The 21,246-nt window shown below is 38.8% G+C and overlaps 1 protein-coding gene across 1 annotated transcript in view; it reads right to left on the bottom strand.

Annotated features, from left to right (window-relative positions):
- LOC126194924 (phosphatidylinositol-3-phosphatase SAC1) overlaps positions 1–21,246 on the bottom strand; it is a 97,662-nt gene that overhangs the window by 58,282 nt on the left and 18,134 nt on the right. Inside the window, exons 3-7 of the mRNA XM_049933303.1 lie at positions 14,348–14,553; positions 14,015–14,146; positions 10,468–10,579; positions 7,988–8,175; positions 541–696 (exon numbers count right to left, since the gene is read on the bottom strand). Of these exons, the coding sequence (XP_049789260.1) occupies positions 541–696; positions 7,988–8,175; positions 10,468–10,579; positions 14,015–14,146; positions 14,348–14,553 (794 nt within the window). The remainder of the gene's footprint in view (positions 1–540; positions 697–7,987; positions 8,176–10,467; positions 10,580–14,014; positions 14,147–14,347; positions 14,554–21,246) is intronic.

A 21,246-nucleotide genomic window follows, 5' to 3' on the forward strand; every position in this document is an offset into this window, starting at 1 on the left:
AGGCTTGAAGAAAAGTCAGTAATGAAAGGGGATCTCCAGTTATATTGTTAATAGAATGAAATTATTATTTTTAAGATGATCAGATTTTATAATATTCAATGCTGGAAGACAGGTGGAATATGCAATAAGAGTTTGCAGGATGACTGCTTTATCTATTGATAGGATCACATAAAACTTTCAGAGAGCAATGTCGTGACTGTAGCCTAAGAAACAATTTTAATCCCCCAGACTATTACAGACACAAAGGTTCTAATTAGCATTAAAGTATCAACATCTCTGCAGTTTCTGATTCTTGTGTTATTATTCTCTGAAGACTTTTCACATATTACAAATTAAAATACGCACAGAGAACTACAAGTATAACACAAATGATTTTTTTGGTGCGCTGAAAAAATATGTGGTTAAAATAGTAACCTACACATGCTGTACGTTAAATTACTTCATATCATACACAAAAGTTATAGTGGTTGAATACCCTTGACAAACTACAGCACTCAGTGATAAATTACTCTTAACTGAGTGAAGCACAAGAATACTAACCAGATTGACAAGGACAATACGGCCATAATTGAACACCTGAGTCTCGATATGGCGCGCAAAGGCTTCTGCATGGTTCTCAGTGGGCACAAGTCGAGGCCTTGGTTTATATTTTAAGTTTGGTAATTGAGTCCAGAAGAGGGGAATGCTCCCCCTTATCTGCAAAAACGTAACAACATTGTCTCTCAGTACAGATTTTTGGAAAACTGATGGTATATCACCATGTAACACTCCAGATTAGTTCAGCGTTAATAATAATAATAATAATAATAATAATAGTGTTTAAATACTTGTGGATTAAAGGAGACCACTCACTGAAAAGCAGAAACATCGAGTTGTTGACAGGCACGCACGTTTGTATGTGTCTAGCAACAAATCAACATTGCTGCAATGAGTTATTTCCTTTAATTGAAAAGTATTTACACTACTTTCAATCCAAAAGTATTTCCTAAAGCAAAAAATAATGCTTGTGACACACTGTACTATATTTATCATAAACCCATTACATCCAATTAAAAAAATGTTTAAGATGGAGTCGGCACAGTTCTTTCAAATTTCTACAGTTAAAGATAGATCTGATATTTATCATGAGAAAGAACACAGCCAAAGGCAAAACAACACATTGAGTCACCTAAATGTTTATTTTCTGTACGGTGTCCCTTGTGTTACACAATTCCGGCCCCATTCTCAAGAACAAAAAAAATTGTTGAGTTATCACACTGACGAAATGCATCATTCTGACCGTACTGGGAGTAGCGAGGGGATACAAACTCTTGAAAACATTGGACGTCGTATGGAAATACTGACGAAAGGACGTGCTGCAGTCAGTTGCTCAATCCACCATCACATCTATTTGGTTAGTTTGTAGGTTTTAGAACACCAATCAGCAAATGTGCTTATAACTGCTGTACAATTTTCTCAACTGTATGTTTCTAGGAAGCAAATCAGAAGAAACTACCTTTCACACCTGCATCAATTTATCGTTTGCATAATGGGATCAAACTATGTAGCTAAAAGTATGATTTATCTAAAATCAAAGATGATGTGACTTACCAAACGAAAGCGCTGGCAGGTCGATAGACACACAAACAAACACAAACATACACACAAAATTCAAGCTTTCGCAACAAACTGTTGCCTGATCAGGAAAGAGGGAAGGAGAGGGAAAGACGAAAGGATGTGGGTTTTAAGGGAGAGGGTAAGGACTCATTCCAATCCCGGGAGCGGAAAGACTTACCTTAGGGGGAAAAAAGAACGGGTATATACTCGCGCGAGCGCGCACACACACACACACACACACACACACACACACACACACACATATATATCCATCCACACATATACAGACACAAGCAGACATATTTAAAGACAAAGAGTTTGGGCCAAACTCTTTGTCTTTAAATATGTCTGCTTGTGTCTGTATATGTGTGGATGGATATGTGTGTGTGTGCGCGAGTGTATACCCGTCCTTTTTTCCTCCTAAGGTAAGTCTTTCCGCTCCCAGGATTGGAATGACTCCTTACCCTCTACCTTAAAACCCACATCCTTTAGTCTTTCCCTCTCCTTCCCTCTTTCCTGATGAGGCAACAGTTTGTTGCGAAAGCTTGAATTTTGTGTGTATGTTTGTGTTTGTTTGTGTGTCTTTCGACCTGCCAGCGCTTTCGTTTGGTAAGTCACATCATCTTTGTTTTTAGATATATTTTTCCCACGTGGAATGTTTCCCTCTATTATATTAAAAGTATGATTTGCTTTACAGCTCATGTGTAAACAATGGAGTCCAGAAGACAAACATTACAATAAAGAAACTGTGTTCAAAATATGATCAATGCGAAGTACTAGACATAAGTAAGGTGCATTGAAACATGTACACCAAACATGGAAGGCACTTGAACTATGAAGGGAAACTATTTGAGTGTGATCACATCAATTAAATAAAGATCAACATTCAAGAAATAAAACAGCTTCCTATATGTCCTGCTGACAACAGCGACAAAAGTAACATGAGCAAAGCAGAAGAAACAGTTATTTCAATTCCCTCAGATACTTCTTTACATGAAAGTATGCAGTTTCAATAAAAAATAAATAAAATAAATAAAAAAATGACAGTTTTTCACCAATTAAAGCAAATGACATTTCTTTTCTCCTAGAGGATGTGCAAGGAAAAAGGTGCTAATACATTATGTTTTAGTGAATATCATACAAGACATGTTGAAATGTTGCAGTTGAGTGGTTACTGTATGAAATGAAATGAAGTCCCATGCTTCTTTACAGAGCGTAGGGGAACGATGCGGGAAACCCGCACCGCCTTACTAGGCAAAGTCCTAATGGAGGTGGTTTGCCGTTGCCTTCCTCCGACCGTAATGGGGATGAATGATGATGATGAAGACGACACAACAACACCCAGTCATCTCGAGGCAGGAAAAATCCCTGACCCCGCCGGGAATCGAACCCGGGACCCCGTGCTCGGGAAGCGAGAACGCTACCGCGAGACCACGAAGGGCGGACGGTTACTGTATAGCAACATGTTAATCCAGATCTACATTGGAAAAAGGTGGTGGTGTAATTAAGGTAAAAAATAACATCTTACAGGGCATTAGATTTAAAGTGTCACTGTATAGAACAAGATATTGAAATATTTGGAGTAGAAATGGGGCCTACTACACATGACCTGCCAGTTGTGTTAGCACTTTACAGAGCCTCTACAGGGAACATGAATGTGTTCCTGTAGCAGCTAGAGTCTCTCAAACCAGCTGTGTTCAAAGTTCAAGACTTCAATAACTGGAACCGCGTGACCGCTACGGTCGCAGGTTCGAATCCTGCCTCGGGCATGGATGTGTGTGATGTCCTTAGGTTAGTTAGGTTTAATTAGTTCTAAGTTCTAGGCGACTGATGACCTCAGAAGTTAAGTCGCATAGTGCTCAGAGCCATTTGAACCATTTTTTCAATAACTGAATTTTAATAACAATTTTCTAAATGAGAGCAACAGTAAAGAAGATTTATAACACCTAGTAGAGTCTTTTAACCTGATGACAGTAGGAGATTTTCCAACCAGGATTACCAATACCCGTCAAACTCTGATTGGCAATATATTTGTAGATGAGTCAGGACTCAACATTACCAATACATGTCCTATTGTTAATGACCTTTCTGACCGTGATGGTCAACTGCTTACAGTCACCAACATCAATCTGTGCAACATGTCTGGCCATTCTTGGAAATCTTTTACGATCCCTTACAAATTTCAAATGCAGCCTCCAGGAGATAGACTGGAGTCCAGTTGTCAGTAAAACAGATGAGAATAAAAAGAATAATACATTTTTAAATGAATTTATGTCTCACTTTGAAGCTAGCTTTCCTAGAAAAAAATAATTAGAAACAACCATGCAGCCACTGACATGAACATATGGTTCACTGCAGGACAAAAAGGATGCTTTATAGTTCTCTCAAAACTAGTAATGACCCAAAAGAAACAGCAACACTACAGACTCTACTGCAGCAGTCTAAAGAGGGTTATAAATAAATCTAAGAGTACATGCATAAAAACTGAAATTGTGACATCAAAAAACAAAATAAAAACAATTTGAAATGTGACAGAGATAAACTGGCAGAAAAACAGCGAACAGGATACAGACAGACATTAAGTAAGGTGACAATATTATAAAGAAACCTGAAATAGTTGCAGAAATATTGAAAAAAAAAAACATTTTCTGTCAATAGCAGACAAGGCAGACTGCAAAGGATCTATGGATGGAGCAATGGCTCTTCTACAGAAAGCTATCTGCAACAGAACCCCACAGATATCCTTACCTCTGCTTACATTAAATGATACTGAAAGTAGAACCAAGTCATTATAAAATAAAATGTCTGTTGGTGTGGACAATATTTCTAATAAAATATTGAAATATTGTTAAAAATATAGAAGTTCAATTTTATGCAACATATTCAATGGATAATGCATCATTGCAAGAAGGAATTGTCCCTGGGAAACTAAAACTGGGTGTAGTGATGCCTCTCTTTAAAAAAGGTGACAAAAACAGTGTCACTATCATCCAATTTCCCTTTTAACTATCTTTTCAAAAATTCTCGAAAAACTTGTGCACAGAATGATCATCAACCATCTAAACTTCCACAATATCCTCAACAATAGTCAATATGGGTTTTGTGCTGGTTTTTGAAATGTACAAACTATATTTTCCTTTAACAATAAAGTTTTGGAAGCAATTAACAAATAAATGTCTCTAGTACGTATCCTTTGTAATCTCTCGAAAGCCTTCAATTGTGTAAACCACAAAATTGTTTTTAAAAAGGCAGAATATTATGGTCAACGTGATAGCATTAGTTTGTGTGGTTTGTGGATTCAGTCCTACCTAAAGGACCAAAATCAGATGGTAATGCTGAATGGCACTTCCACAGAACCTTCCTCATCGGGGTGGGGTACCTTACGTTGTGGTGAGCCAGAAGGCCTGATTTTGGGTTCGCTACTATTTCTTTTTTTCATTTATGTTCTCCCTATTTGCTCCAATACAATGAGTAATTTTACTCTTTTTGCATATGATATATCAAATCTCGTTGATGAACTGTCTGACAACAGTCTTGAACAAACTACAAACAAAGTTTTCTCTGAAGTTTTAAATTGGTTTTCTGCAAATAGTATCTCACTCAACGCAGATAAATCCATTATATGATGTTCCACACGCCACAAAGATATCTTTAAGAAATTAACACACAGTGTAGAGATCAACACAAGAAGTTGAGGATACAAAATTTCTGGGTGCATACATAGACAGCAAATATAACTGATGTACCCACATCCTTCATCTTTATAAAAGACTTAGCTCAGAAATATATATGCTACGAATTATTGCTTCCTTGACTGAATTGAATACTGTTAAGGCTTCCTACTTTGCTTACTTTCATTCATGTTTATAAAAGACTTAGCTCAGCGATATATACGCTATAAATTATTGCTTCTTTGACTGAACTGGATACTGTTAAGACTTCCTACTTTGCTTACTTTCATTCAACAATGTCTTATACCATTATATTCTGGGGGAACCAGCCTCTGCAAAAAGTTTTCACTGCTCAAAAAAAGCCATCAGAATAATGAGTGGTGTCCATTGTAGACATAGGAAATTGTTTCGAAAGATGGGGATCCTTAGCCCCCCTCCTCCTCCTCACAGTATATTTTTTCCTTGTTGAACTATGTAAAAACTTCTCTCTAAATAAAAACAGTGAGTATTGTGACTACAACACAAGAACCAAAAATAGTCTACACACTGAATTGAAAAGTCTAAATCTGGAGCAAAAAGAAGCGTATTACTCCAGCATTAACCTGATTAATGCACTCCCACCGTATATCAAATGTCTGCATAAACAGTTAACAAAATTCAACCAACTCCTGAAAGAGAGAGAAATCTTGTTATATGGCCAGTGAATTGATGAGAGAAAATTAATAACCACCACTAAATTCACAATTGTTTTAAAAATACTTTTAATCTCACTATCATAGATTCATAATAATTTGGTTTTCTGTATTCAAGTATGAATTCATTATACTATTTAGCTTACTTCTGCTTCCTCTGTATATTACAGATATTTCTAAGTGTAACTCAATATTCTCTTAATTGGATATAGGTTCTTTACTTGATATTTTACCTACATTGTATCTTTTACTGTATTTATGTAAATTAGCCTGTATCTGATCCTGCATCAGTGCACCACAATATTTTATTAACTGCATATATGATCCTCATTTGACACCTTATTTACATTGTAACCTTTATAGTACGAGACGTGTTTTTTAAGTAAGGTCCGTTTTGTTGTAAACACTAGTAGTTCGCGCGTATATTGCAACGAGCACATGCGTCATGTGCCGACATGCCTCGGAACAACTGTGCTTAGTTTCAGATCTGTAGCTAACCTGTACAGTTCTGTTCTGTGCTTTTAAAATGTTTAAGCCTATCAACTCGCCTGCCACGTGTGAGATTCGCTCAGTGATACGGTTTTTGTCAGCAAGGAACCTGTCTACTGCAGAAATTCATCGACAGATTTGCAAAGTGTATGGTGATACTGTTATGAGTGAAAGCAAAGTGCGTAAATGGGTACGAGAATTCAAAGATGGCCATGACAACTTCCATGATGAGGACTACTCCGGTCGCCCTTCTTTGATTACAGACGATTTGGTGGCTTCAGTTGAAGCAAGAGTTCGTGAGAACAGGCGCTTCACAATAACAGGTCACTCAAAGGAATTTCCTGACGTGTCAAGATCAGTGCTTTACAACATTGTTTCTGAACACCTAAAGTTTAGGAAAAGTGCTCCTGTTGGGTCCCGAAACTCCTAACAAAGGACCACAAAAACCAAAGATTTGAGTGTGTGATGAAGTTCTTGACTTGTAATCACGAAGTGACAGCTTCTTGTGTCAGATCATAACTGGAGACGAAACATGGATTTCGCATATCACACCCGAACTGAAGCAACAGAGCATGAAATGGAGACATGGACGCGCACGCGCGCACACACACACACACGCACACGCACACGCACACGCGCACACACACACACACACACACACACACACACACACACACACACACACTAGCCTGTAAAGGTGAAGTCCAAACAGACTGTCCCAGCACAAAATCATGGTGTCGGTGTTTTGGGATAGGCATGGTGTTTTCTTGGTTGACTTCACGCAACAAGGAACCACTATCAATGCACAAGCATACTGCCAAACACTGAGAAAGCTATGCAGAGCAATTCAAAACAAAAGACGCGGAGTGCTGACAAAGGGAATTGTCCTTTTCCATGACAATGCAAGACCCCACACTGCACGTCAGACCCACGATTTATTGGACAGTTTTGGCTGGGAAGTTTGAGACCACCCACCCTACAGTCCAGATCTTGCGCCGAGCGATACCCATCTGTTCCTCCACCTCAAACAACACCTCAGAGGCAACCGTTACAATGACGACATGAAAACAACAGTGAACTCTTGGTTATCGGAGCAGGTGGAAAGTTTTTATGAAGAGGGTATTTTAAAATTGGTTCAGAGGTATGATACGCGTTTCAACAAACTTGGCAGCTATGTCGAAAAATAGAGTGAAGTATGTACTTTTAGAAAGTAAAAGTACTTTTTTGAAGTAACCTTTCATTGTGTACTTATGTTCAAAATGGACCTGACTTAAAAAACGCCTCGTATTTATGTAAGTTATATCTGAAATATGTACATTTGACACACTTCATATCCTTGCAATTTACTTGGTGCCTTGGTCTGTGGAACATGAAATAAATAAATAAATAAATATAAATAAACTTACGTGTAAATGCAAAATACTCACCCATGTTCATCTTTCGATAATATTCGTACATACATTAGCATCTAAATAACTCGACACCACATATCACAGTCAGTACATTCATACACTATAAAAGATAAATACTTTCACATACCTGTACAAAGGAACTACGGTCACCTCCATATTCAATTATCTGCTCTGTCTCAACAAAATTTGCAACACTGCCCTGGAAATCAACTCCACGTGTGAAGAGCCGTGTCCCCGCACGATAGCAACTGCGGCGAGACACTAAGGTCCACAGAAACGGTTTGCCATTCAGAGAACAATGGTTGACGGAAATGACTGACAAAAGGTAAAGGAAATACAACTTTGAAGGCTACAATTTTACTTTATAGTTATTTTTCTTAGATCAGCTGTTTCAATTTGTGTTAAATACAGTTCAGAATGCTAATGAGGAAGTGCAGACACCACTTTCTAAGATGATCCTGCTCCACTATAATAAAATACGATACAACCCAACAAACATGAAAATCCCTCCTAACTTGCCACTGAGTCATCAGAAGACACATTAAAAATATTACCCTGGTTACATAAGTTACAGAAAAATCACAAACCAGCGAGTACTTTGGAAAATATAAAGCAGTTGACAAGTTGAGTACATTGTTACTACAGTAGAGATCCACAAAAACAACCATATGCAAATAAGTGCCACAGGAATACGCTTATTCAATCAATGCATAACAGAGAACTCAGTATCAAAAAACAAAACAGCAATACGTGTCATGTATAAGAGAGAAGCTAGCTGGGTGAGAAAAACTTGGTGAATGCTGTCAGTGTAGAGCCAATGATAAGTTGGAGGCAGACAAATAGTGAGAAACAGGTAGCCAGACGGCTAAACATTCATTCTTATGAAGATAAAAGTTTGGCTTCTAGAGAGGTCAACCAAGATCACTGGCTGCCCTGCCCCCCCCCCCCCCCCCACTCCTACCCCCAAATACATTCTTCTTTCTATAGGAAAACAAGTGAAAATGACAGTGTTAATAATTATGTCCAGTACATACTATTAATAAATGAAAGGCACAGATGTGTGATTTTTTTTTACAGCAGAACCACTATTTGCGTTCTCTTCATTTATGAATACAAAGTTGTTCTACCTATCAGTGACAGAATAATCAATTAAGATGACAAAATTGGACCACCAAAGGTTCATTAAATGGATGAATATCTCCATCAGCAAAAATGTAGCACCAGGAGTGACCAGTCAGATTTTCTTTCTTTTTAATACAGGCTTCAGATGTCTTTGCCATTGTTACTCCAAAGACAACATTTTTTTCCAATTTCTATTTTTTAACTATGGTAATTTTGTCAATGAATACCAAAGTATTCATCATTTTTCTCTGAAAGATAAATGATAAGAAAGTCATTGATGATGAGCCTTTTATATTTTCATTACATTACATGAATCATATACTATAGAAACTATCGAAAGAAGTCTCCAACACGTGACACTGAATCATCAAAATACATACAAGTTATGCAAGTAGTAATATGTATTATATTATAAACCAAGACACTTAAATTTATTTGAGATTTAAATAATGGAAGAGGTCAAAGGTAACAGCTTACCGTATAGCTGGATCATTATGTGGTTGACAGCACCTAAATAAGACTGACTATGATGCACACCATCCAACTGTGTTATACTGACACTACAGCCAGACTCGGGATGGGGGTTCTATCCAGTGGAATGGGCAAGGACCGAAATGAGGGGGGAAGGTTGAAGGAAGATGGCTGGGAGAGAAAAGCAGCAAGAATATGGGGTAAGAATATGGCACTAGTAGGTTTGCTCTGGGCAGGAAGAGAGAGAGAGAGGAGGGGGGGCGGGTAGTACAGAGAGGGAGTTAGAACAAAGAATGTGTGTGTGTGTGTGTGTGTGTGTGTGTGTGTGTGTGTGTGTGTGTGTGTGTGTGTGAGTGAGAGAGAGAGAGAGATTTGGGGGGGGGGAGGGAGGGAGGGAGATGAGTGAGAGATGGGGACAGGGGTAGAGGTGGGTGTAGGACAGGGGCTAGCAGAGATTAGGCCAGCAGGCTTGTGAGATGGAAACAAGTGTTGTAAGGATGATTCTCATCAATGCCATTCAGAGAAGCTGGTATGGTGGGGGGATAAAGTCAAATGGCACAGGTTGTGAAGCAGCCACAGAAATATGTTTTGCCACTGGGTGGCCAACTATACTCTTGGCCAGATCTTTCTTTCAGGTGGACAACTGTTTGTTGGTCATGCTCATCAAAGGATGTGCAGAAATTACAGCAGAGTTGTTATGAAAGCTGCCTCTGATGAGGTAGAATAGGCCTGTGACAGGACTGAAATCTGATGTGCTATGTCAGGGCAAAGGACATGACTTGCATCTGGGAACTTCGTATGGATCTCACCTACATGGTAACGGTTGAGATTTGGTATGGCATAAGGATGGATCAGAATATTTTGTAACCTGGGCGTGTAATGCAGTACCTCTTTGGGAGGCATGTGAAGAATTTCCTGAGACTAAATGCATCTGCACTAAAATTGCAGGTTTTGAACTGCATAGGTATAATTACGCAAGGTACTGTGGATCAAATAACTTCTGTCAAAGGATACAGCCATGAACTATTGGCAAGCAAAAGCGATGTAGTTCTTGACGTGTTGCCATTTCTCGTAAAAGGTTGCTGTTCCAGACAAACCTAGGATCAGCACGCTCGTGAAGTGGCATCTGCAACATAATTAACAAAGTTATGTTACAAACTAATTGAATTACAGTATTGTTAAATTACTATTTCTATTATGGATGCTGAGGAAGTGAGCACATGAACTTGTTTAACAAAGTGAGCATCTTTTTAACATCAGCCCAAGTGTTGTTTGAAGTGCTGAGACTATACCTCCCATTCTCCCCCTCCCCCCCCCACACACACACATACATTCTCTTCTACAAAGTAGCTGAAAAAGTGTGAGTAGCAGACGAAGTGGGAAGTAGGAGATTTATGTGAGACATAGCGACTATTAATGAGAGAAAAACATGGATGATTGTGATGATGATGATGATGATGTTTGGTTTGTGGGGTGTTCAACTATGCGGTTATCGGCGCCCATACAAATTCCCAATATTTACTCAGTCCAATCTCACCACTTCCATTAATGATGATGAAATGATGAGGACAACACAAACACCTAGTCCCCAGGTGGAGAAAATCCCAAACCCAGTCAGGAATCAAACCCGGAACCCCGTGATCCAGAGGTAGCAATGCTAGGCACTAGACCACGAGATGCACAGAGCTGGCTTGGTGAAGTAAAGGGTTGATGTAACAATAAGATTATCACTGATGAGGAAAACTGAAAAAGCTGTATGTAGCAGAGGATAGGAGCTGCGCAGAACACAGTTTAATGTCTTGTCTATGTTGCCAAAGTTGGAAATGGTATACAATCTTGTAATGGAGATTACTGGAAAAGGAAATCACTCATGGCATTGTTTAAGGAATTATCCATGCATGCATCTGATCTGGTTACTGAAACCACATCACGTTAACAATAATACTATTATTCAGGTACATTTCTGAACTTTATGTCTTCACTTTGCTGATAATAAGGACTTTCATGGGCATGCAGTTATGTGGTTTTTCAGAGGACGGATACTTACCAGCAGAAAATCACATTAACTGATGCTCATATATATCCAAAATGTGACCCCCACTTCAAAATACCACACTACAATACAAACACAATGGCAACACAGTGTGAAAATTGAAAAAGAATATATTGCAATGTTGTGTGTTTAAAATGACAAAATGGGTGGGAATTAACTCCACACTGAAAATTGTTTATAGCTTTATTAATACCTCACCAGTTTTCATGGAACAAAAATTTTTGTTGCTTAAAATGACAGAATTTATTACATAACTGCCTATTTATGTCACTGCAGCTATCAGTGGCAGAAAGCATGACAACATCTAACACTGTGGGAACGGGCTCAGTTGGCACTTCAGTATCAACAAAGGCAGTCCATAGTACAAGTATACAAATGGCAGTGAAGTGTTAAAGGACCTCAGGCCTTGTTAGATGCAACGCCTGTGAAGAATTGACAATGGAAGCTAATGGATACAGCCTCTGTATCAGATTTGAGGAGGTGCAGTCACCCCTTAACAGCCAGGATGGAGGAAAACTTACAAATGCTTCAGGAAATGTACACTCAACTCCTCAGAAATCACAAATACAGGCATTACATAACCACAGTTTAACCTGACATACAGTTTCAACTGTTCTGAAGAATGAGTTCAATTTGTGTCCATGGAAACCATACCACTTCCAGAAATTTTTGCGAGAAGACTGTGTTCATTGGCTGGAATATAGGGAGAGGGTGCTTGCTTCGCATGAAGACTTGTCCAATATATTCGATAACATCCTGCTGTCACGTAAAGCTGTTGGGGGTTTGTCAAACAGCACAACTATTAGTACTGGCCAACAGAGGATCCAGAAATGGTTGTTAGAAAAAGGCAAAATCGCCCAAACATCACAGTGTGGCATGTCATGATATCCACAGAAATTATGGATTGATATTTCATTCTGGACAATAAACATTGCATGGTACCTGCTTGAAGTCCATGTTCATAGTATTGTATCCAATGGCCCAATTAAAATTACCTAATCTTTATGCAAGATGGGACACCATCTCACTTTGCAAAGCCTATCCACATGTGGCTCCACACTCATTTTCCTGGATGCTGGTTAGGATATAGGGGCTGCCTTGAAGAGCCAGCAAGGAGTCCTGACCTAAAATACTGTGTTGTCTTCTGCTTCTGGAGGTGGATGAAGAAGTTTATCGCATAACACCAAACGCTCTTAATGAATTGGAGGAGTGAATTCATTAAGTTCTGGGAGAAATTCATCTGTATTACCTGCAAAAGTCCATTGCAGACATCCCCAATCACTTGCAGAAACTGATTGGTAATGGTCACATTTGAGTGGAATTTTAGCAATGCGTAACAACTTGTATGGAACAAAATGATTTTGTTTCAAGAAAATTGGTTTCTTATTTATAAAGTTATAAACAAATGTAAATAGGAGGTTAATTCCCACACAACCTCTAAATAAGACAACATACCATGTGATGTAATTACACAGATAAAAAAATCTACTCACCAAGCAGTGGCAGTACAACACACAGACAGGGATATTTAAATCTGCAAGCTTTCAGAGCCAGTGGCTCCTCCTCCTGGCAGAAGGGTTGAAAGAGAAGAAATAGGGGTGAAGCAAAATGGCTGGTGAGGCTTAGGAAATAGAGAGACTTCGGAAATGTCACCCAAAATCCCAGGTCAAGGGAGACTACTAGATGGGATGAGAAGAAATATCATATGGCTAGACAATGAGAGAAACACCATTAAGATCCCCAAGTATACAAAGCACAATCCTGCAGAAATTTAAACCAGTTCTCACATATCCACCTAGGTCTAAAGCTAAACAAACAACAAACTCACAGTTGGCACAACAACAAATAGGAGCAACTAAGATATACATAATTTTGTAAAATGAATCATATCACACTCGAATTAATGTTGAAATGAAAGTCTAGGAAAAAGTACACAAAATTATATATGGAAACTCAGTATATTTGCAGCAGTTTCACTTTTATTAACACAACTTTTCTTGATACTTTTAAGGGAAGTGACAGACGTTTCTCTCATTTACAAATCTGAAGGAAAGAACACAAAAATATGCAATAAAATACATAATATAATAATTACAGAATACATACTGGATAATTTTTCAAATCACTGAGAACTACGGTCAGCTGACAGCAAAGTCAGGACCTCAGTGATAGCTGGACCTCAGTGATAGCAGAATTTACAGGGGATAAAGTAGTCCGAATGAGTATACTGTACTAGTTCAATCTGCATGAAACTGTACAGTGTGTGGTGGAGGGTATACAGTGCCCCTGCCCCACACATGGAAGGAAGACTGTCAATACTACAATATGTTGATTACATAAAATGTATGTTGTAGGAAGTAACATCTATCTTAACTAGAAAAAAAGTTTCACATTATTAATCTTAATTAATGAATTAAATAAATGTAGTACTGAAGTAGACAGTGAAACCTGATGTTTCTGTTCATTTTGCCATTTTTAAAGATATGTACGCATATTATTAAAACTTACCTGAAGAAACTCTGGTGTTGTGTTGTGTAACCTTTGGAGTGTGTGTGTAAGGTCATATGAGTATGAGAAGTACAGATGTGGTGTTTTGAGAACATGATCCACCATCGAGACATATTGCTGATTCTCTGCTGTCTGAAACAATTTGCCACATCACTAAACACTCCAGTAGAAAACACCAACATACAAGCCAAATAAAAGACTAAACATGGTGAAATCTGGAAAAAAGCAACCAAATACTGTGACTTATTAATCATTTTTTCTAGTGTAATTAAAGAAAAAATATTCAACTCTATTTAAAGAGTTTTATAATAACTGCGAATTTTGTCTGTTTACCTGTTTTTCAGTCAAATGCAGAAGAGTGCGTGAAAATGGAATGACTTCACATTCATCAATACGCCATATGTCTTGGTTATTGATAGTACCAACTTTCCATTTCCGTGTCACTACAATCAGGTAAGGGCCTGCTATTAGACGGATTATACCAATGATACCACAAATTGGTTTGCTACTAGATGATTGCGGGATCTGAACATGTTTTCCTGGAAAAAAACACAGATTTGTTTGTTTTGGATTGTTCTATTGCAAAGGAAATAACCTTAAATAATAATAATTCATCATAAAATTACACCTACTATATATATACTGAAGCACCAAAAGAAACTGGTATAGGAATGCATATTCAAATACAGAGATAAGTACATGGGCAGAGTACAGCACTGTGATCAGCAACGTCTATATAAGACGACAAGTGTCTGGTGCAGTTGTTAGATTGGTTACTGCTGGTACAATGGCAGGTTAGCAAGATTTAAATGAGCTTGAATGTGGTGTTATAGTCCATGCATGAGTGATGGGACACAGCATCTTCGAGGTAGTGATGAGGTGGGGATTTTCCCAAACAGCCCTTTCACGAGTGTATTGTGAATATCAGGAATCCAGTAAAACATCAAATTTCTGACGTCAATATGGCCAGAAAAAGATCATGCAAGAATGGGACCTACAACAGCTAAAGTGAATTGTTCAACATGACAAGTGCAACCCTTCTGCAAATTGCTGCAGATTTCAATGTTAGGCCATCAACAAGTGTCAGTGTGCGAACCACTCAATGAAACATCATCAATATGGGCTTTCGGAGCCAAAGGCCCACTTCATGACTGCACTACATGAAGCTTTACACTTCACCTGAGCCCATAAACACCAGCATTGGACTGCTGATGGCTGGAAACATGTTGCCTTGTCAGATGATTGTCCTATCAAATTGTATTGAGTGGATGGACATGTGCAGGTATGGAGACAACCTCATGAATCCATGGACCCTGCGTGTCAGCAGAGGACTATTCAAGCTGGTAAAGGCTCTGTGATGGTGTGGGGCATGTGCAGTTGGACTGACATGGGACCCCCTGATAACTCTAGATATGACTGTCAGTGACACATACATAAGCATCCTGTCTGATCGCCTGGATCCATTCATGTCCACTGAGCATTCTGACGGACTTGAGCAATTCCAGCAGGACAGTGCAACACACCACATATCTAGAATTGATACAGAGTGGCACCAGGAACAGTCTTCTGAGTTTAAACACTTCCGTTGGCCACCAAACTGCCCAGACACGAACATTATTGAACATATCTGGGATGCCTTGCAAGGTGATGCTCAGAAGAGATCTCCACCCCCTCATACTCTTACAGATTTATGGACAGCCCTGCAGGTTTCATAATGCCAATTCCCTCCAGCACTACTTCAGATAATAGCTGAGTCCATGCCACATTGTATTGCAGCACTTCTGCGCGCTTGTGGGTGTCCTACACGGTATTAGGTAGGTGTACCAGTCTCTTTGGCCCTTCAGTGTGTGTGTGTGTGTGTGTGTGTGTGTGTGTGTGTGTGTTGTTGTTGTTGTTGGTGGTGGTGGTGGTATTACATGAACTACAAGTCACACATAAGAAACTTAAGATTAAGAATCAATCTCTCTCTCTCTCTCTCTCTCTCTCTCTCTCCATCTCTCTCTTTCACACACACACACACACACACACACACACACACACACACACACACAAGCTTCTAGTGCACCGATTATGATGATGATAATAAAAGGTTTAGTCATGTTTCCAGTACAGCAAATCAATAGTGTCTTACAACAGATAGTACACACGAATGAAGAGACAGGATATAAGTAACAGCCTAGGGGCTTTTGCAGAGGTTGTTGTCTGAAGACCAAATGGAAGGATCAACAAAACATGCAGTCTGAATTTTACAGCAGATGGAAAGGCCTCATCCTTGAAGAAGACCAAGATTTTTAGTCTATAATTGGCCTCTTAGATTAACTTTGTCACTACTTATGGATCAGCTCACTTCTGTATCTATGCCTTAGAACTTGTACTCAATTTTCACATTCAAGGTAAAATTTTAATCTCCTCTTTGGCATAATCATAAATTCTAAATTAAATGGTAGACTTATTTGAATGTACTAAGAGACACCATTACCAAACTTGGTTATCTCATTATGAAACACAGATTTAGAGCAAAAAGCTACAGAACTGAAATGCAAGTAGCAAAGAATAGAACTCATAATACCAGGTGGTTACAATTAAAGTACAGCTACTTACAGAGGTCCAGTGTGGGCTGCAATTACTGTATGGCAGCAAACTGGGTAGATTTTCTAATGCAATAATGAGGAACTGATTTACACAGGAATAAAAATTAGTTCTAGTTTTAGCCACCAGGTGCAAATCTGGCAGTGTGAATGCAAGGAAGGCGTACAGAAATGTTTCCACACGTAATGGATTAGGAAAGGTCAAACAAATGAGAAAGGCATAATTTTGAGTTTATTCTTAACCACCACATTCACAATTTGTTCAGCATGAGTGCCAGAGACGTCAACAAGACGCTACATCCACAAAATTACATAATCAACAGTTTCCTGAGGAACTGTGGTGGAATCTGAGCAATGTGTTTGTGTATACTGGCCTTCAGATCAGTTAGAGACTGAACATGTTCCTGGTAAACAGGTTCTTTCAGATATTCTCAGAGCCAAAAGTCGCATGCATTTGGATCAGGTAATCATGCAGACCATGTAACTAGAAAAACTCTGGAGATAACACACTTGTGGAAGATTACATTAAGCTCCATGAAAGGGCAACAAGAGGTGTTGCCGCCATCCCCCCCACTGCATGAAAACAGCAGTTTCCACACAGCTAACCTGTTCCAACATAGAAATCACATGCTGTACAACATAGGAATCACATGCTAAAGACGAACAGACAAAAAATGAAGGTGCTTGTGAATTCATACCACACAGTCACACACAATGAGTATAACCGCTCCTTGAGCACAACATGCAATTTAACAGTACCCCAAATTTGGCAGTTTTGTGTATTCACTGCACCCTGGAGTGTGAAATGTGCCTCGTCGCTCCAAAGAATTTTGCCCTGCCACATGTTATCAACTTCGAATCATGCTAAAAACCAAAGAGCAAATTCAGAAAGTTGATGTGGATCATGAAGTTTCATGTGCTGCACCATCTGGATCTTGTATGGCTACCTGTGAGAAACAGACAACAAAAGCAGCACTATCCAGGGACTTGTTGCATGGTCAGTTACAGCAACCAAAGCCTTGTCAATAACTTCCACTGGGGTAGGACGCCTTCCTCTTCCAGGTGCCACAACAAACTCACCTATGTTTTCAAATATCATCATCATATTCTTTAACCCAGTTAATGGCAACGGGCTTCTCCTCAGACCTGTCAGTCAGTGATACTCTCTCAATGCATCACTGTAATTGCTGCTGTTCACATAAAGGTCTCACTAAAGAGCATGGTCTCTTCTCTCGATACCCTTACTGTACACTCATGTGGCATTGTGGAAGTCATACATCATACAAACAGTGTACAGCACCTAATGACCACAGTCCGAACTAATGTTTTTTTCCAGTGTAAATTGATCCCGCATTAATGCATTAGCATATCTACCAAGTTATGTTGCCATATGATTACAGCTAACCCTGGACCTCCTTGATTAGCTGAACTTTAATTATAGCCACCCAGTATTTTCAATGGAAAGTCTTGTGATAAATTCATGCCAGTCTACCCCGTGCAAGCATCTCCATCTCTGCATAGCTACCACAATCCATGTTGTTGTTGTTGTTGTTGTTGTTGTGGTCTTCAGTCCAGAGACTGTCACCTTCTGACCAAACTATAAATTTGGCTACAGATCAGTCTGTGACCACAACCTACAACCCAAGGTGTATACCAAATCACAGGATGTTACATGATGAACCACACTTGGTATCTGTACATTCAACTGACCAACTTTTCTTTTATAATCTTTACATGAAAACTAAAGGTTAATTAATTATTCATGTGAAACTTTGAAGCATTAAACTGAGGAAGATATCTGTTTAAATATGATTTGATTTTGTTCATTTAGGTGCACTAGCATTCCCTCAAATCTCTTAAAGCAACTGTTAATACTGTTGGAATTGTGTGAAAAATATATTTCATGTGAAACGGCAGCAAAGCGCATCATATGGAATATAATAGACCTCTCTGGTGCTACCGTACACTCTGAGTTTTATGTATGTAATTAATTGCTTCTTGGTTGTTGTATTCAATGCATTTTACCTGGAAGTGCAAATATAGTTACTGCCACTAAATGTGTTTTACTCACTATTACTTATTCACCTGTGTCGACTAACAGGTTATGGGCCCAGTGATGCATTTGGAATACGTATATACGAGGGCAGTTCAATAAGTAATGGAACACATTTTTTTTTCTCGGCCAATTTTGGTTGAAAAAACCGGAAATTTCTTGTGGAATATTTTCAAACATTCCCGCTTCGTCTCGTATAGTTTCATTGACTTCCGACAGGTGGCAGCGCTGTACGGAGCTGTTAAAATGGCGTCTGTAACGGATGTGCGTTGCAAACAACGGGCAGTGATCGAGTTTCTTTTGGCGGAAAACCAGGGCATCTCAGATATTCATAGGTGCTTGCAGAATGTCTACGGTGATCTGGCAGTGGACAAAAGCACGGTGAGTCGTTGGGCAAAGCGTGTGTCATCATCGCCGCAAGGTCAAGCAAGACTGTCTGATCTCCCGCGTGCGGGCCGGCCGTGCACAGCTGTGACTCCTGCAATGGCGGAGCGTGCGAACACACTCGTTCGAGATGATCGACGGATCACCATCAAACAACTCAGTGCTCAACTTGACATCTCTGTTGGTAGTGCTGTCACAATTGTTCACCAGTTGGGATATTCAAAGGTTTGTTCCCGCTGGGTCCCTCGTTGTCTAACCGAACACCATAAAGAGCAAAGGAGAACCATCTGTGCGGAACTGCTTGCTCGTCATTTGGCTGAGGGTGACAATTTCTTGTCAAAGATTGTTACAGGCGATGAAACATGGGTTCATCACTTCGAACCTGAAACAAAACGGCAATCAATGGAGTGGCGCCACACCCACTCCCCTACCAAGAAAAAGTTTAAAGCCATACCCTCAGCCGGTAAAGTCATGGTTACAGTCTTCTGGGACACTGAAGGGGTTATTCTGTTCGATGTCCTTCCCCATGGTCAGATTAGATTAGATTAGATTAGATTAGATTAGATTAATACTAGTTCCATGGATCATGAATACGATATTTCGTAATGATGTGGAACGAGTCGAATTTTCCAATACATGACATAATTAGGTTAATTTAACAACATACTTAAGTTAATATAACAACTTTATTTTATCGTGTTTTTTTGTTTTTCTTTATTTTTTATTTTTATTTTTTTTAATATTTTTTTTTGTTTTTTTTTTTTTCTTAATTTATATCTAAAAATTCCTCTATGGAGTAGAAGGAGTTGTCATTCAGAAATTCTTTTAATTTCTTCTTAAATACTTGTTGGTTATCTGTCAGACTTTTGATACTATTTGGTAAGTGACCAAAGACTTTAGTGCCAGTATAATTCACCCCTTTCTGTGCCAAAGTTAGATTTAATCTTGAATAGTGAAGATCATCCTTTCTCCTAGTATTGTAGTTATGCACACTGCTATTACTTTTGAATTGGGTTTGGTTGTTAATAACAAATTTCATAAGAGAGTATATATACTGAGAAGCTACTTGAATATCCCTAGATCCTTAAATAAATGTCTGCAGGATGATCTTGGGTGGACTCCAGCTATTATTCTGATTACACGCTTTTGTGCAATAAATACTTTATTCCTCAGTGATGAATTACCCCAAAATATGATGCCATATGAAAGCAATGAGTGAAAATAGGCGTAGTAAGCTAATTTACTAAGATGTTTATCACCAAAATTTGCAATGACCCTTATTGCATAAGTAGCAGAACTCAAACGTTTCAGCAGATCATCAATGTGTTTCTTCCAATTTAATCTCTCATCAATGGACACACCTAAAAATTTGCAATATTCTACCTTAGCTATATGCTTCTGATTAAGGTCTATATTTATTAATGGCGTCATACAATTCACTGTACGGAACTGTATGTACTGTGTCTTATCAAAATTCAGTGAGAGTCCATTTACAAGGAACCACTTAGTAATTTTCTGAAAGACAGTATTGACAATTTCATCAGTTAATTCTTGTTTGTCAGGTGTGATTACTATACTTGTATCATCAGCAAAGAGAACTAACTTTGCCTCTTCATGAATATAGAATGGCAAGTCCTTAATATATAATAAGAACAACAAAGGACCCAAGACTGACCCTTGTGGAACCCCATTCTTGATAGTTCCCCAGTTTGAGGAATGTGCTGATCTTTGCATGTTACGAGAACTACTTATTTCAACTTTCTGCACTCTTCCAGTTAGGTACGAATTAAACAATTTGTGCACTGTCCCACTCATGCCACAATACTTGAGCTTGTCTAGCAGAATTTCATGATTTACACAATCAAAAGCCTTTGAGAGATCACAAAAAATCCCAATGGGTGGTGTTCGGTTATTCAGATCATTCAAAATTTGACTGGTGAAAGCATATATGGCATTTTCTGTTGAAAAACCTTTCTGGAAACCAAACTGACATTTTGTTAGTACTTCATTTTTACAGATATGTGAAGCTACTCTTGAATACAATACTTTCTCAAAAATTTTGGATAAAGCTGTTAGAAGGGAGATTGGACGGTAATTGTTGACATCAGATCTATCCCCCTTTTTATGCAAAGGTATAACAATAGCATATTTCAGTCTATCGGGGAAAATGCCCTGTTCCAGAGAGCTATTACACAGGTGGCTGAGAA

The sequence above is a fragment of the Schistocerca nitens genome, chromosome 7, assembly GCF_023898315.1.
Source record: "Schistocerca nitens isolate TAMUIC-IGC-003100 chromosome 7, iqSchNite1.1, whole genome shotgun sequence".
NCBI classification, from domain to species: domain Eukaryota; kingdom Metazoa; phylum Arthropoda; class Insecta; order Orthoptera; family Acrididae; genus Schistocerca; species Schistocerca nitens.